At 37.5% G+C, this 18,462-nt stretch overlaps 3 protein-coding genes and 1 pseudogene across 3 annotated transcripts in view; all 4 read left to right on the forward strand.

The window, feature by feature from the left end:
• Positions 1-245: 245 nt before the first annotated feature.
• LOC149039441 (uncharacterized) lies at positions 246-2,384 on the forward strand (annotated as a pseudogene).
• Positions 2,385-2,570: 186 nt separating this feature from the next.
• LOC149039442 (uncharacterized) overlaps positions 2,571-18,462 on the forward strand; it is a 35,970-nt gene continuing 20,078 nt past the window's right edge. The window contains exons 1-5 of the mRNA XM_089185808.1: positions 2,571-2,634; positions 2,925-3,238; positions 3,729-3,870; positions 4,346-4,674; positions 5,168-5,309. Of these exons, the coding sequence (XP_089041934.1) occupies positions 2,571-2,634; positions 2,925-3,238; positions 3,729-3,870; positions 4,346-4,674; positions 5,168-5,309 (991 nt within the window). The remainder of the gene's footprint in view (positions 2,635-2,924; positions 3,239-3,728; positions 3,871-4,345; positions 4,675-5,167; positions 5,310-18,462) is intronic.
• On the forward strand, positions 6,340-7,598 carry LOC149039443 (uncharacterized). The gene is made up of 2 exons (XM_089185635.1): positions 6,340-6,637; positions 7,288-7,598. Exons 1-2 carry the CDS (start codon positions 6,340-6,342, stop codon positions 7,596-7,598), a joined length of 609 nt encoding a protein of 202 aa, XP_089041761.1.
• Positions 13,068-17,015, forward strand: LOC149039444 (uncharacterized). The gene is made up of 4 exons (XM_089185632.1): positions 13,068-14,235; positions 14,700-14,849; positions 15,498-16,016; positions 16,460-17,015. Exons 1-4 carry the CDS (start codon positions 13,929-13,931, stop codon positions 16,777-16,779), a joined length of 1,296 nt encoding a protein of 431 aa, XP_089041758.1. The 5' UTR covers positions 13,068-13,928; the 3' UTR covers positions 16,780-17,015.

Raw genomic sequence — 18,462 nt, forward strand, 5'->3', positions numbered from 1 at the left:
CCGCTGAGATGATCGCGTGTGGCCTTATAAAAACTCATCTTTGTAGATATGGTTAATTACTCGCTTGCACAGAAACGAGTCGGTTGCTATGGTGACAATCTCCCACCGAAAGTAATGAATGTAGAGTATTTTAACGCATATTTATTTAACTACAGCTGTCTCAATTTGTCTGACGTTCCCCCGCATAAAGTTGAAGATCTCACTTCAACTGTCCGTTGGAATTATATCGGGCGTTTTCTGGGAACATGCTGTTTGTATTCTACTGTTTCGTTCTTACCGTTTTGGCTTCCCTAATACCAAAAGGAGAAGGTCAGATTTTCCTACAATTTTGTCCTAACTCATGTCTGAGTACTAGTTAAAAGTTTATCGAATCTTTCTGTTAAATTTTTATTATCCTTGTCAATATAACTTGAGCTTTGAGATATCCACACAAACTTCTTCCCGAAACATTTAAGATAATGAACTAATTTTAACCAAGTTTCGCTCCAAACAGGCATAAGACAACCCTCATATTTCATAAGAAGTTCAGAATAAAATTCTAGGGAACATGAGTTGTGGGAAAGTTTACTTCAAAGTAATTAATCAGGTCTCTGCAATGTTTTCTATAAACGTTCTCGACTCTTTGACACGGCACAATGGATAAGTTGACTACAAGCAGATCTACGAACTTTAAAACAAGTGGAAAGTCTTGTTGAACTCAACTGAAATGGCTCGGCCGGATCAAAGGAAAGCTTGACACAGAAGTGCAACTTTTCAAGTTATTTAATAACTACAGTCTCTTAGACTAGAATAGTGTTTCGTGGAAAAGAATTCAAAAGAGAAGAAAAAGCTTCAGAGCTCTTAACTTTGGGCTGTAACAAGTTGCATAAAAACTTGACCTTTTTGGTAAAATGTGGCTCTAAAGTTGATCCTTAAGTTGATTCAAATATTATAATCCTATAGATTGATGACTTTGTGGATTGCGGGAAGCCTCTACAGAAAGGATGCTCTACATGCATATATACATAAATACACACATACATTCATTGTACTTCCTAAAAAGGGCTTTTTAACCTAAACAGGTGGTTCTCAAGGAAAATTTTACGCAGTCCTGTTTGATCAAAGTTTAGATTGTTGACCGTCCATTCGAGGAGTTTCTCAGCGTATTTAATTTTCAAAAATAACGCCGTCAGGTTTTTCAGTTTCTAAAAGCGTGAGAACAAAGGTGGCAAACACCACTTTGTCTTTTTTTGCTTTCATGGAAATAAATGTGTTTTTTTAAATGTTTTTTTTTTAAGGTGTTTTTAACTCCTTGAGCTATACGTCAGCGAGTTTAATTATCTCTCGCTGATAACACTCAGTATGGTCGAAATCTGAAGTCACGCTACATAACAACACACTTACACTTTTCATGAATTGAGTATTTTAGCTGAGAGCAAACAAAACCTCCCCGAAAACGTTATGATAGTAACAAGCTAAACATATTCAGACGAGATTGCCATTTTTACGTGATAAATACGAATTACTCTACATATCAACAAGGGTTGATTGTAGACTTCGGCGTCGATTGATCGATGGATCATAATAGGTGATCGCATCAAAAAGAAGTTAAAAATTGCCGTGATCATTCGGAACAATATTTAAAACCACTCGACTGGTGTTATAGGTAAGGCAAAAAACCAAACTCCAAATTAAATCAATAATTCAGGAGTGACACTGCTCTAAAGTTCCAGTTTAAGTTAAAGTTCCTAGTACTACATAGCAACTTTCTAACTTGATAGATTTTTTCTCCAGGTAATTGCCGCAATTTAAAGTTTACCAGTTTTCCTAAACTTGGCTACCGGTTGGAGAATCACACGGTTCGAACTATTGACGTTGTCAACGAGGATCTCTGCATGTTTCAATGCTACCTGGAACCTAACCGCGTCAGTTATAACTTCTGTGAGATAAACCAGTCGTCTGGAAAACATAAGTGTGACCTAAATAATGCGACTATTGAACACGGTGAAGGCCTGGTGGAATACAAAAGTTGTATTTACCGCGGAGCAGAGGTGAGAAAGAATTCTATGGGCCAAAAGTAATATTCCTTGTCCAAGAAAGCTTTGTTACCACACCAGTGGATACCTCAGCCTCTCTAACCTGGTAAATACCCGCTTGCATCGGGAAAAAATAAACACATGCGAGGGAACTGTCATGCCTGCAAAATCAGTATCATTTTAAGTTTCTCTCTTCCTTTCCTTCCTAAGAATGCTTGTAAGCAGAATCCTTGAAAAAATAACGCAGCATGCCAAGCTGGGTTTACAGACAGAGATTATCAGTGTTTGTGTGTTGATGGATCTGGATTTAAAGGCCATGATTGTGATGAGGGTAAGGAATCTTATACTTTTATTAAGGCAGAAACATGATGCATAATTGATAAGCTCAGCACGCCCCTCCCTTAAATTGAAGTTCTCTAAGGCGATTGGGCAGACTTATTTAAAAGGGATGAGATCAAACAATCGCGAACACCTCAATAGTTTGATAGACACAGAACATCGCGGTGGAAAGCCTTTGACTTTGCCTTTCATGACTTGCGAGAAGAATAATCCAGAATGGCACAAGTTATTCAAAATAAAAAAGAGGGCTTACATATGAACAACTTTGTTGCTTCTCATGGTTTGTCTTGGAAAGGGATTCATCAATCATTCTTGTTTTTCACCTCATTCAGTCTCAATTTTTTTAACGCGATTTCTTACCAGCCATCTAAGCGAACAAACTATGATCTCTTAGTTTCCTTTCTTACGAAACGAATGTCAACAAAACTGTGTAAAAAGTTTACGCAAAGATCACACGTGACTAGTATCTAAATATCTACCGATGGCGTGTGAGCAATTTAAGTTCTATTAAGTTGTTGCGACTATCTACTTTTATTTGGTAATTTAAGATTTCCATTTGTTTTAAAATAGATTTACGTTGTCAAGGAACACTTGGTATGGAAAGCGATGTAATCATTGATGAGCAGATAAGTTTCTCGTCCCAAGAAAAGAATGACGAAAAAATTGTACGATTACATCACACAGGGACGACTTGGGTAGCTGATAGGAAGGATTCTAATCCGTGGCTTCAGCTCGATCTGAGAGCTCAAAACACTGAAGTAACACGAGTAGCAACACAGGGATCCCATCAACATAACAAATGGGTGAAGAAGTACAAGCTACAATACAGCAACTATGGAGTGAGATTTCAAAACTACAAAGGACAAGGACAAACCATATCAAAGGTAACACTGATCAGAGGCGTGGAAGGGTTCTAAAACATAAGCTGCTCATTGTACACAAAGCCAAGTTCATTCCATAATTCAAACTTCCCAATACGTTCTTTGAGTAGTTTGTTAGGACAAACAGTCCTCTTTACAATCAGATTAGCTTCGTTTCTCAATTTGTTACGATGCATGAGTCAGCAGTTGTTCTAGAAAATTGCGACGATGTATTAAAATTTCATATATTTACCATTTTCATTTTCATCTATCCAGTTTTTGATTAACCTTAGATAGCCATTTGTAAAAAAAGTTCGTCCTAATTTTACCGTTCGGTGGTATAGTATGAATTTCATGAATCAAATCGCTCGTGAGATATTTCACTGTTTACCCAACGAAAATATTGCATAATATAATTATATAAATTTTATTTAAAAATTTTTTATGTATACAAGGCGGGCACGTACCGCGCATTTTAAACAAAAAAAATTATTTCACATCTTTTATGGTACAGGAATTTAAGGGAAACACAGACAAGAACAGTGTTGTTTATCACGAACTGAACCCACAAATCCCAGCAAGGTACATACGTTTTCTACCCGTGGAGTGGAATGATGAGATATCAATGAGAGTGGAATTGTATGGATGCGTCAAAGGTAAGGAAAATAGCTTTCATCTAAAGCTGATAATCATTGTATCTAATCGGCTTATTAAATAAGCTGAACAATTGATACTGTTATGCACTGAATCTAATTAAAGATCCTCTAGTCAAGAAAAACTAGATAAAGGTAATGAAAGTTAGAAGTTAAATCAGCCAAACCGTAAGTAAATATCAAAAGCATTGACTGGTGTGTCCAGAAATTTCTTCTAAATTTCAATCGTCGAAACTATAGGCAGTTTTCTTCTAATAAGCTTGAGAAAGAAAAGGACTCCGCATTACAGTTGATCTGATCATAGGAGCTCTTTAAAACTATTCATTTCGTTAAAAGTTTATGCAACCATGTTAACAACATTTTTGAGCTCAATGTAATCTACGGTTCATTAATTGCTTCATGATCTCATAGCTGCTTTCAATTTCGCTGCCGTAGGTAGCTTACATTTGTAAAACGCCTGCTAACCTTTCGTAAACAGAATGTGGAAGATTTCTCGGCATGCAAAGCGGTGAAATCTCTGACGGACAGTTAAGCACCTCTTCAGGGAGAGACTCTAACCACTCCGCCACTCAGAGCAGACTTCATGTTGTAAATCCTGACAGAGCGGGATCTTGGGCAGCTAAAAATAATAATACGGATCAGTGGCTCCAAGTTGATCTGGTTATCCTGCACACTCAAGTGACACGTGTGGCAACACAAGGAAGTAATGGACACCAGAAGGAGTGGGTTACAAAATACAATCTGCAGTACGGCAACGATACAGAAAGGTTCTACAATTATTCAGTCCCAGGACAAAAGACAACAAAGGTAAAATTGATTTCTAGTGTTTTGATTCCCGTATAAACAGGAAAATAAGTATTTTTGGATCATCATTGGCAGGGGTCTTGCAAATGCACCGCCAGTAATAACTGTATAATGTTGGGCCCCCTTGAGGAACGATTAGAGGACTGGGCCCAGTTTTTCGAAAGCCAATTAGCGCCAACCCAGAGTTAAATTTTAATCTGGGTTTCTATACTTCTTTGTTCGATAGCCTTTTTGGGATCATTTTCCTCTACTCTATATGGAGCATCTAATCATCAAATTGTTGACAAAAAGAATTCTACTGAATTTTCCTTTAAAGCTTCCAGAGCTGAAATCCGATTTCATACTAACCCTGGGTTATCTAAACCCAGCTTTGAACAACCCAGCCCTGGTATATGAATCAGTTGGAGGACTGTTTTCACATCGTAATAACTGTTATTCATAAAATTAATTCTTATCAAAGATTTAATGGAAAACCTCTCATGTTGTTAATTCAAAGGTTTTTGCTGGAAACATTGATCAGAATACCGTGGTGTATCACGACCTAAACCCACCAATCACAGCGCGATACATTCGTTTTAAACCAGTGGAGTGGCAGGACTGGATATCAATGAGGGTAGAATTGTATGGCTGTGTACAAGGTAAGGCCTGAATGACAATAACGATTGAGAGGTACCTCTTGTAACGAGTAATTTACACCAGATAATGCTTCATTTCCTGTTCAAAAGCGAAAGCTTGGATATTGTTTACTGTGTGTCATCTCAATCACAATCAAGCTGCTACAAGTTGACGCGAGTTTTCTGGACCAATAACAAGGAGAAGAGAGGTAAAAAACCAATACACTCCTGGAAAACTTGTTGTAATCATTTGAAAATTGCCCTACATAGTATTATTCAATTGAATCATCAGCTTTGGTCACGTGAAGTTCCTTCCTTCTTCACTCTCCTCCTTTCACTGTCACGTGTCATCACCGAACCACAAACTGGAAAAATTTGACGAGAAAAACTACTCTAATTGTGGGAATGGGAAGGAAACCGTGTCTTCTCTTGAGATTTTTAGATTCCCCAACAACAAAACCCCGTGATGGTTGAATCGTACCGTTTATGAAAGTATCATGTCGGTATTCAAAAACACCATTCTGATTCAGGTCGGCAATCAATATGTTATTGTCGAATGTAATCCTTAGATGTAATGAAGTAAGTCAATGCCCGACTATCGAGGATTTCTACTTTGTAAAAATACAAACACGAGCAAGCGTCGAAAAATGCACAGTACGACTTGTTCGAACACTCCAAGTGACTGACGTTTCTATTCCATTCTTTCGGTGATTCAATAATTTACGTAACTATAATAACATTTCCTCGGTAATAGTACCATTAGAAATGGCAAAGAAAATTTTGACAATTTCTTGCCAGCAACATTACTTTTATTGTATGGTTTTATGCAGGATTTACAGCTGTGTTTACAAATCTTAGTAAGATTGGATCAGAGGGTCCAAAGTCGATTGGTAGTCATTACAAAGATCAAGACCATAACGGACAAGTAACAGTGTCCAGCGGTATTCAAGTGTGGACTGTGCCACGCACTGGTTAATACAGAATAGAAACAATAGGAGCCTCAGGGGGGTTCAGTGAGGACAGTATCATAAAAACCGGAGGAAGAGGGGCACGAATGATTGGAAACTTTAATTTGGCCAAATATGAGATCATTCATGTACTTGTTGGTCAAAAAGGGGGAAAAGGGAATTCAAACCCAAAAACTGCCGGAGGTGGAGGAGGTATATTTGTAGTGAAAGAAAACAACAAGTCTTTGATTATAGCTGGAGGTGGAGGAGGAATTAAAAATATATCGGAACAACATCCAGGATGTGATGCGTCCATAAACACAACAGGGAATGGAGGGTATAACTTTCCATTGGGTTCAGGAGGAAGCAACGGAAATGGAGGAAACGCCAGTACAGAATATTCAGGTACGCGGAGAAAGAAGAAAAAAGCCAAACAATCAGTAGGTTCAATCCATAAGGAAAAGAGGACCACAGTAAGATTTATCAGAAATTAATTATTGAAATTACTAATTCTAACTTTGAAGTTCTTCTTTTCACGGAGGCACCTCTTAGAATATCAAACGAATAAAGGGGTAAGTTTTTAAAGAAACTGTGGTACTGCGTCGGTGAGAGAGTATAGCAGCCAATTTAGTGTTAACAGCTGAGTTGAAAACGTAAATTAGCCACCGTAAAGGGTAAAAAAGCTGACGTTTCGAGCGTTAGCCCGTCGTCAGAGCGATTGACGAAGGGCTAACGCTCGAAACGTCAGCTTTTTTAACCCTTTTCGGAGGCTAATTTACGTTTTCAACTCAGTTGTTAACATTAAATTACCCACTTAGAATATCAGTTTTCTAAAAAATCCTAAGTGTGCATTCCTCGTGTATATTTCTTTTGTCCTGACAAGCTGTTCAATTTCTAGCAATTAACTACCCAATAATATTTTTAAATAAGCTTCTAAAAATTGAGAGGCGCACTAAGTTGATAATATTGCGAGTCGTCGTTTGAACGTTCTCAAGTAAGTAATCAAATAGAAGCCATTTATGAGACAACTGCCTCTCAGTTTTCGTTTATTATAGGTGGTGGCGGCGGCGGCTTCTACAGTAATGGACAAAGTGCTTGGAGCGGTTCTGGTCGAGGAGGTAAAGGATATCTTCAAGGAGGAGAGGGTGGAAATGGTAAGGGTGGGTTTGGAGGTGGCGGTGGTTTACGTGGAGGTAACCGTGGAGCTGGAGGCGGTGGAGGTTACTCTGGAGGAAATGGTGGAGCTAATGAACAGTTTTCTTGTGGAGGAGGGGGTGGATCTTTTAACATTGGGACAAATCAGCAGATTGAATGTTGTTTTAACAGGTATAGACATGGTAGAGTGATCATCACGTTTCTTCAGTGACATGCCCTTAGCAGCACTTTCTCTGACGTGTAAGGCTAATTCTGTTCTGAAGGCTGATTTTTGTTAGTCTTTAAACTCAGGAATTGAATAATATTTTGTTTATCGTTCAAGGTCAGTTACTGAGCGCTTTAAGGTGTTGGCCAAACGGTACAACCTGAGGAATTAAAGTCATTTGTTTTTGAGTTCAGATTTTAGATTTACAAACATAGTTTTCTAGAATATTTTTTTTTGTAAACATCTCCTGACGTAAGGATCACGTCTCCCTTAAAAACTGCTGTTTTTGTTCTTTTTCCGGCTCTTTTCTGAGCAGTTTATCAGATGAACATGTGCATCAATTGAGAACTAATTAACAAATAACATGCAGGTGATGAGGACTAGTAAGTATTTTGTAGAGAAAATGTTGTGAACATAGTCCTTAATATTTTTCTGCACTTCAATCCTTACATATATTTAAGAATGATTTTCAATTGACTACGAGGGTTTATCAATTTATTTTTGTTGATTAAGTCAAAATCAAACTCGATTTTCAATTTCAATACGATCAGTTAGACCCAGTATCCTGTTTTTCCGGCCGCTCTTTGGGCCGACTGATTGCATTTTTTCGCATGACAAAGATTTCTGATTACAAATTATCAAAAAACTTTTATTTCATTTGGGATTTTTATGGCCTCATTTGTTGATTATCAACAGAATCCTCTATTTAGAAATATTTTACCTTTGTTCTGGTTTTACAATAATACTCTTGATTCAATGTTTCAAAGCTTTCAATAACACCTTAGGTTGGAAAGATCCCGACAGTAGAAAAAGAGGGCCGAAATATGGTGGCGAGGGCACAACTCTTACGCTTTGTGGTTTCACTGATAAATCTCAATGATTCGGTCTCGTTTCTTGAAATACGTGAAAGCAAAAGTAAGGATGGGAATCAAATATTATGTCATTCTTAGGTGTTCTGTTTCAAAACCACGTCCATTCATTGGACTGGGAATACTGATACCCCTACAGAGCGAACTGGTGCCGTAATAATTGGTGTTATAATAGAGTGTGTGACCAAAAAGGCTCTCAGTCTGACCACTGATCAGGGCTCACACTGGAACAGAATTCTCTTAATAGCTTTCGCTGGAACTGTAAGTTAGATCGACGATGTGACGATCACGGACATAGTCGTATCTTGGTTGATATCATCAGTTTATAATTAGTCATTAAATAACAGGCAAGGAATAAGGACTAGCTAGTCTTTTAAAAAGAAACTATTGTGAATTCAGTTCTTAAGATTTCATGTGTTACATTAGAGGAACGCTTTTCAATTGACTGTAAGGGTTTATCCTTTAATCAATTTTCATTCTCACATTTAGACCCAGTATCCTTGTTTCTCTTCCCTTTGGGTCGTATTTTGCTACGCATGACACATACGGCATTTTTTTACCGCGACCGGCGCCGGTTGCAAACTATTCGCGAAAAGTGTGTTTTATTAATTTGTGATACGTTTGGTGTCTTATGGTTTTTATCATTGGAATACGTCATTTTTTTTTAACCCAGTCAATTTAATTTTTAACCCAGTCAATTGAAGAGGGTTCAGCCTCACCTCTAGCGAAAAAAATGGCCCAGGGTTGATGCCAAATTGTCGATGTAGCCAATTTATGTGATGGGTTTTTAGATGTTGATTAATTAAGAGGGGACTAACAAATTCTAAAATGAGATTCAGTCATTTAAGTTCTGTTTCCCTCTTCAGAAAGTAGGGCATAAAAGCGGTTAAATATGCCAAGGTGATGACACGTTCAAGTTTCCGCAAAACATTATCAAATGTTACATTGATATGTTTTTGTCAACATTTAGAATAACTTTTTAGGAGACTCTTGAGCTCTTCTACATAAAAAGGAAGAGAAACGTGTAATTTTAATAACAATTATTATTTCCGAGTCTTCAGTCAGTAGAGTCAATTTATATTACATTATTTTAAAAATCAATAAATTGATTCCTAAATGTCAGTAATGGATCTTTACTTAGTTGCACTTAAGTTATGACTAATTAACACTGATTGTGAACAAAGTTATTAGGGGAAAGAACGTGGAAATATGTTTCACCGAGAAAACGAGAAACCTCAAGTTCACCATATCAATTTCCCGATCTTCGTTTTTGGTTTTTGGTTTTTTTGCTACCTTATCCTTTCAGTCTCTTCTCCTGCCTTACTTTCTAAACTTTGCCTCCCTTGGATAGAGATGGAAGATTCACCTACGATTCACATCTTGACCCTTTTTCCATAAAATTATACCAAAGCCCTTTCAGATTGCTAAAAAAAGTGTAATACGGGGCTTTAGTTCTTTCAAGCCGAAGTCAAAATTATAAAAACTTGTCATGCGGATGGGGCAAATTATTCGCTTGCAAAATTTAAACACAACCGAAACGAGTCGGTTCCTATGGCGACAATCTCCTGCAGAAAGGAAGTGATAAATGTTTCGCGATAAAAAATCCAACTTTGCTCAAAAGTTCTTTAAAAAGACGGGAAGTGAAGCATGTCCGTCAACCTTCCCTGTACAGCAGACTGATACGGTTTGAATTAAAAGCGGCGGGGGAACAAAACTGGCCTCACGAAATAATTTAAATCCATCTTTGACGTTCCAAAAATTTCGGGTCAGTAATAAAACGGTCGTCTTTACTATTCCATCAAATGTGGGCGGACGAGGAGAGCGTATAAACATTTGATAAACAGTCTTCATGTAGCTTTGTGTCATATGTTACACTTGTTCAGACATAATTAAGTCAGAATGGAAAAAATCTTAAATAACAACTTCCTCTGTGCAACTGATTAAAGGTTATTAATATGAATTATGTATAATTGACTTTCACCGACCAACTACATTCCAAAGAAAATAATTAAGTTTTGGCAACCAAAAACTCACTGTAGCTGTTTGCTAAAATTATAACGGGCTTTGTTTTTCTAAGAACAAACTCTGTATTCTATTGCTTCGTTCTCACTGTTTTGGCTTCACTAATTCCAGGAGGACAAGGTAAGATTTTCCTATAGTCATGTCTTATCAATAGTCTGAGTAATATTTTGAAGTTTACTAAGAGTTTTTGATTACTTTTTTGTTATCTTCATTAACCTAACAAGGCCTTGAAATATTCGCATAAGACTCTTCTCCTAGTATTGGTATAATGAATTATTTCGTCTAAATACTCGCAATAATACTGGATAACAAATACATTTAAGAGGAGGTTCGTGAATATTTTGTCATTTTGCTACCCAATTTTTTGAAGTAAGATGAAAACAAACGGATGAAGTTTTAGGGAAAAAGTTTTAGGAGAAACCTACAGCGAAAGTTTGCTTTAGAGTAATTACTCGCGTCTCTGTAATCTGTTCAAGAACGTTTTTGACTTTTCAGTCTCACAAGATGGATAACATGACCTTTGTATTTTAAAAAGAAGTTGAGAGGCTTATTAAAACTTGACTGAAATAGCTCCGCTGGATCGAAACAAAACTTGACACAGCTTTCTACAAATTCGACAAAAAAAATTAATTCTTATGGCCACATGAAGATTAAAAAAAAAAAAAAAACCAGCAGTTATCTAAACTTTTCGCCGAAACATGTTACATGTAATAAAACGTGACTCTTTGCCACAAATTGGCTCTACAGTTGATCTTAAGCTTTTCTCAAATTTCACAAAAATGTAAATCAGAAGATTCTTGTATTTCCGGTTTAAATCACTTAAACGTATCCACAATAGTTTGTATGATTTTCAATTGATGCACCCTAAACGGCATGAATCTTAGAAGCTTTTTATAAGCTGATTCTTCCTACGAGTGTTGGATATCGATAAGATGTCTGCATGTATGACTGATTTGGATAATTACCAATTTTGTAAAACTCGTATCGATTATATTTTTCGCAAAGATTCGTAAAAAAAGGCTTTTTCTGTCTTTGTTCAGAGTGAATAAATTTGTTTTGCCGCGAGAAAGAAAAATAAAATTAACAAACAAAGAAAACAGAAGAGAACAAAAAAGAAACTATTCCAAATATATTTGTCTCCTTGTTTTAAGCAGAATAATAATCTAACCTGCATGAAGCGATACCGTCATAGCAAGTAAAATTAAGAAAGTATTCACATTTTTAGACAACATCTGTCGGCGAGTCTTGTGTGGTCAGTAGATTTAATTTGGAATCACTGAAAAACTGTCATGAATAATTTGCCACATAGGTGGTTTGAACGAAAATAAAAAAAAAAACAGAACAAAAAAAACTATTCCAAATATATTTGACCCCTTGTTATAAGCAGAATAATAAATTAACCTGCATGAAGCGATATCGTCATATCAAGTAAAATTAAGAAAATATTCACATTTTTAGACAACATCTGTCGGCGAGTCTCATGCATTCAGTAGATTTAAGTTGGCACCATTGCAGAAACATAATGGAAACGAACAACAGCGTAAACGTCCTGACTTAAATATGACGGAAACATGACTTGACATTTCTATTCCGGAAACATGACGAAAACTTGATAGAATCGCCAAGACTTGGTATCACACGTTTCTGCAGAACGTAAATGTAGCGGAAACATGAAGCTCTATGTTTCTGTCACATTTAAGAAATGCGGAAACGTGGAATTTCGTCCTTTGTCAAGTGCGAATTATTGGAAAAGTGTTATGAACAATTTGACACTTAGGTGGTTTGTTTCTCGGCTACTAGGTAAAGGTTCATTACCAACGTGATCTACAACTGAGCCATGACAGTAGGACTGAAATCACTTTAAAAGCACCTGGTAAGGGTAATTATCTTCCACACTATTTGGTTCTGAAGTGTTTTTGAATTGGGTAGATTAGTTTTTGAATATAGCCTTTGAGTCGCAGGGAGCTCTGTCCGCTCCACAATAAAGTTGTCATAACTTATGGGCGGTCCTGTGGTCAGTTATTGTTATGAAAAATGCTTGATTATGATTAACACTTGGGGTTATCAATGAGACAAATTTCAAGTCTAAGGGAAGCGCGATCAATTTTTCCGAGAATAGGAAATGAAATTTGATCGTAGACGCCAAGGACCGGAAACTATCCATCCGTGTTATTAACATTTGTCCTCAAAAAGAATCAAGAAAATGTTGAGTGCACAATAAATAAGAACGTTAAGTTTCATTTGAGGTTTAAAAGGGAAAAGAATATGAAGAAAGTAGTTTTAATTCTTCGACCTGTAAACAGATTGGAATTAACTAATAGAGGGCTTTTTTCGTTTGCACGACTTCATCTACTCATGAAGGAAGTTGGAAGTATTCGTGGAGCCGGTTATGCAAACCTTCCGATGTGTCTCAGGGTTGTTTAACTTTCAAAGATGAGGCTAGGAAAATACTTGAAAGACATGTCTCAAAAATATGAGTGAACATAAAAAGCCACTTCCTATCATCTTAGCGCACCTTTCTATTAATAATATCGTAATATCTTAGCTTCACTCCAACAGATAATCTTCCTTGTAAACCAAAGTTTAACAAGGAACTGAACGAAATCAGAGACGGTGATATATTTGAGCGACGTATAAGCTGCTACATGCGACATTTTTTTGCCGGGTAGGTTGGCACAGTTTCATGCTCTCACCACGCAAAAACGTCTCTTTTTGAGGGAGAACACCAAATGTATTGTGCCTTAACAGATGGTTCTCCCATTTTGTAATTCAGGCTGACATCCCTACCAAAGATACCACCTTTAAATAAAATCATCTGCGAGAAGAAATCAATTTAATACCAAGAGATCCAACTCAATACTTAATGCTCTTGAAGAAATGTTCTTAAAACTGAGGGCTTTAATGGACAACGCTAAACCTGAAAACAGACCCGTTATCCAGTATGCAGCTGTCTACAAGTTTTTTGTTTGTGTTAATTCAAACCAAAAGCGTTTTCGACATGTCTCAAAAAAAGTGAGCCGAGAGGATATTCAAAACTAAATAGATCGTCGCTCAAATTCATCACACAGAGGCCAATAGAGTAGCACTGTAATCTAACTCTTCTTTCGCTAAAAGAATACCACGAATTCGAAGAGAATCAAACTCAACTGATGGAAAATTAATGTGATTTGAATCTTTGACCAGTTTACGAATATTTGAGTTCATACAAAAGAAACATCACACCCTAAACGAATGCCTTTTACAGAGTTTAACTTTTGTTTCGAAAAATCTCTAATTTTTAGATTATTCTCCAGCGAATCATGTTTCTTTTTTATAAGTTTATGACAGAAAGGGGGTTTTTATTCTAATTGTCCACTGTTCTCAGTCAGCCTTAGGAAACAATTTTATTCACTGATTTTGTAATACCCGGCCCGTACCTCTCACTGAATTTCGTTTTTCAGGAAAAATGCTGTGGATATTTCGTTATTTTCTTGTCTGTGTTTCGGTCACCAACCCTGTAATCGCTGAGGATCAATGCAGGATAGAAATTAACATTCGTGGCATGGCTCTCAAAGGTTTCGCTTTTAAGAGAATGGCGGTGGCGGCTCCTCACATTTGTAATATCTTATGTGAAAGGGAAATTACCTGCCAGAGCTATAATTTCAACAGAAAAGAACAGATCTGTGAATTAAACAACCGCACAAAGGATGCAAGACCCGAGAATTTCCGCTCAGACCCAGCGCGCTTTTATATTCGCCGTTTAAACGGAAGAGGTAAGAACTTAACAAGCACTTTGAATAAAAACCATGCTGCTTACAGTCCGTGTTTTCCAATCTCCTGTGCCCTTTGGTATCAATTTCTCTATCAAAATAGAAAATTTCATCCTTTTCTTTTTTCTTTTAAGTTTAAATATTTGTTAACTTCCGTTTAAAAAAAAAGCAGCTGTGATACATGTATAAACATTGACAAAAAATGATTGCGTCATTTCTACAAAAAAGCTTAAGGTCAGTAAAGAACTTTGAAGAATTGGAAGCTCAAACGAAGGGTTTATGCGAGAGGGCGGGTCCTGTCTCCCTGGAGGGTTGTGCTTGACAGAACGTTGAAATATTTCACAACCAAAGAAGGACATTCAAGTGAATGGAATTCGAGTCTCATTTTTATTCTCTCGTGCTTTTCACTTTTTCCTTTCCATCTGCGCTTACGAATACTTTATTTTCAACATTTTTACCCGTACCAGCTCCCTTGGGTTCGATACGGGAGTTACCAGCACGTTCATGCCGTGAAATAACAGCAAGCGAAGGGAAACACACCGCAAGCAACAAATACTGGCTGGATCCATCTGGCACTGGGAAGGCAGTGTTGGTTTACTGTGATATGAATTTGGAAGGTAAATTACATTTAACCCATTGTAGCTTTCATTTTGCGTTTGAGTTGTCGTTTTTTTGTAGCAACCTTGGTTGCTTTAAGATGTAAAAAAATCACACCAGTCCTGAAAACAATGCATTGCGCAGTTTCAGCTGTATATTAAAAAGAAAAAAAAATACCCAAGAGGGAAAAAATACAAGCAAATAGACAGGGTTTAACCATACTACACTTTTATAAAGTTTTCAAAAACATTCTTGCTTTAACCCTTTACACCCTAACATCAGTATTCATGTTCTCCATACTGTTCTCTGTACATTTACTAAGGTGCTGACAAGGAGAATTTGTTTGACAATCAAGAGTTTCTTTAGTTGGTGATCATTTCCTTTGTTCTTGTGACCTTAATGTTTGATTCAGGGCTGAGGGGTCACAGTTTCCGTATCTACAGATGGGTAGAGGATTGTTTCGTACGTGACGTAATCATTAACAGAAACCTTCTATGAACCTGCTTTGATTTTGCTAAAGGGATTTTAGGAGCTTTTTCTCCTTTATCTTATTCTGCTCAACCTGCAGGAATATTTTTCAAGCGTTAGTTGGTAATACTGGCAAGAAAATGTGGACAAATTTCTTATTAGTATCATAACTTTCACTTTTATTGTATGTTTTTACGCAGGATTTACTGCTGTTTTTACAAATCTTGGTATGATTGGAAGGAAGGGACCAAACTCGATTGGTAGTCATTACAAAGATCAAGATCATGACGGACAAGTAACATTATCCAGCGGCATTCAACTGTGGACTGTGCCACGCACTGGTGAATACAGAATAGAAGCAATAGGAGCCCCAGGGGGCTACGGTGAGGACAGTATCATCAAAACCGGAGGAAGAGGGGCAAGGATGATTGGAAACTTTATTTTGACCAAAGATGAGATCATTCATGTACTCGTTGGTCAAAAAGGGGGAAAAGGGAATTCAAACCCAAAAAATGCCGGAGGTGGTGGAGGTACATTCGTGGTAAGAGAAAACAAGTCTTTGATCGTAGCTGGAGGTGGAGGGGGAATTAAAAATATGTCAGAACAACATCCAGGATGTGATGCGTCCATAAACACAACAGGAAATGCAGGGAACAATTTGCCTTTGGGGTCAGGAGGAAGCAACGGACACGGAGGAAAAACGAGTGGTCAATTTGCAGGTAAGCGGAGAAGGAAGAAAAAAAACCAATCAGTTTTTTCAGTTAACCAGGATAGGAAGACGACAATAAGATTTATCGGAACTTAATTATAAAAATTATTAATTCTAGCTTTGAAGGTTTTCTTTTCTCGGAGGCACCTCTTAGAATATCTAAAGTTCAACTGGGTTTCCAGTTCAGTTTTTAGAATTCGTACACATTTATTTACTGCTCACCATCGATCCGTCAATATACATAGGCATCACTTCATTTACATTTCTCTCGTCCAAATAAGCTTTTCAATTTCTAGCAATTGACTACCTAATAATACTCTTAAATAAACTTCCAAAAACTGAGAAGTGCACTTAATTGATAATATTACGAATCGTCGTTTAAACGCTCTTAAACAAGTAGTCAATTAGGAGCCGTTTATGAGATAACTGCTTCTCACTTTTCGTTTATTGTAGATGGTGGTGGCGGCGGCGGCGGCGGCGGCTTCTACAGTAATGGGCAAGATACACAGTCCCTTAAAAATGGAGGTCAAGGATATCTTCAAGGAGGAAATGGTGGATATGGTAGGGGTGGGTTCGGAGGTGGCGGTGGGTTACGTACAGGCAACGGTGGAGCTGGAGGAGGTGGAGGTTACTCTGGAGGAAATGGTGGAGCTTATGAACAGTTTTCCTGTGGGGGAGGGGGAGGATCTTTTAACAATGGGACAAATCAGCAGAATGAATGTTGTTTCAATAGCGATGAACATGGAGGAGTGATCATCACGTTTCTTCAGTGACATGCCCTTGCTAGTACTTTCTCTCACATGTAGACTTGTTTTGAAGGCTGATTGTTGTTGGTCTTTAAATTCCAAAGTTGAATAATGGTGGTGTTGGCCCAACGGTGCAATCTGAGGAATTAGTCATTTGTTTTTGAGTTCAGATTTTAAATAAACAAACACAATTTTCTCAGAGTGAATATTTTATGTATGAACATCTCCTAACGTAAGGAATACGTAACCTACAAAAACTGCTATTTTTGTTCTTTTTCCGGCTCTTTTCTAAGCAATTTATCGGATGGACATGTGCATCACTTGATAACTAGTTAGTACACAACATGTAGGGTATTAGGACTATCAAATGTTTCGTAGAGAAAATGTTGAGAAGACAGTCCTTTACATTTTTCTGTACTTCAATCACTACGTCTATTTAAATATGATTTTCCACTGACTACGAGGGTTTATCAATTCATTTTGGATGATTAAGTCAATTTTAGACCCAGTATCTTTGTTTTTCCGGCCGCTCTTTGGGCCGACCGATTGCATTTTTTCGCATGACACAGATTGCAGTTTTACTGCCATTGGCGCTGGTTACAAATTATCCAAAAAACTTGCATTTAAATTGAGATTGTATGGCCTCCTTTGTCGATTATCAACAGAATCCCCTATTTATAAATATTTTGGCTTTGTTTTAGTTTGACAATGATACTCTTGATTCAATGTTTCAAAGCTTTCAATAACGCCTTAGGTTGGAAAGATCCAGACAGTAGAGAAAGAGAAGGCCGAAATAAGGTGGGGAGGGCACAACCCCCACTGCATGTAAAAGGCCAAGCCGAAAACAAAAAACAAAACTATTATGAAAAACACTTAAAGCACAGTCACCCTCAGTTTTTCTCTAAGTACCTGCTTTGGTGTCATGGAAATTTAAAAGATTTGTGGTTTTACTGATAAATCTCATCAATGATTGCAATTGGGTCTCGTTTCACGAAGTACGCGAAAGTAAAAGTAAGGATGTGAATAAAATATTGTGTCATTCTTGGGGCCTGTTTACATGGAGGTGGGGGACCCCAGGTAAGTGTGGTAACCCGCCTAGGTGGGGTAACCCGCCTGTCCATATAACTTCTTATTTTATTTGATCACGTTTACATGATAGGTGGGGTGATGCACCTAGGCGGGTAGGGTAACCCTGTCAGCCGGGGTGACAATTTGCCATGTAAACGTGTCGAGGTGGGGTAACCCGCCTAGCCAGGGGCGCGGTTATGGCAAAAAGCTCAAAAGCGAAACATGTATGTTTTAAAACTTTGTACATTTCCTAGCCGTCTCATGGCAGAAATCACCAGAAACCGCAACGGACACACAAGGAGTGTAAAATGTTCACATTTCGGAATATTTAGCGATGTAAATCAACCATATTTGGTTTCCTAAACTATTCCGTATAACTTGTTGTCAACGGTTCCTCGCGAAAGCAAACACCGCGTAACACAACGCGTGACGCTTTCATGAATAAATACATATGTGTCCGAAAATTAATCTTTCGTCTTTTTCGAGATGTGAGCCTGATTCCCAGTCAATCGAAGAGGGTTCAGCTACACCTCTAGCAGAATCCTGTAAAGTGACTAAGAAAAATGGCCCAGGGTTGATGCATCATCTCTCAAGTCGTAAAACTGTAGAGTTTAGCTTCTTGCCACCTCTGACTATATGTTT

This window comes from Pocillopora damicornis, chromosome 10, assembly GCF_964200805.1.
Source record: "Pocillopora damicornis chromosome 10, jaPocDami1.2, whole genome shotgun sequence".
Lineage (NCBI taxonomy): Eukaryota > Metazoa > Cnidaria > Anthozoa > Scleractinia > Pocilloporidae > Pocillopora > Pocillopora damicornis.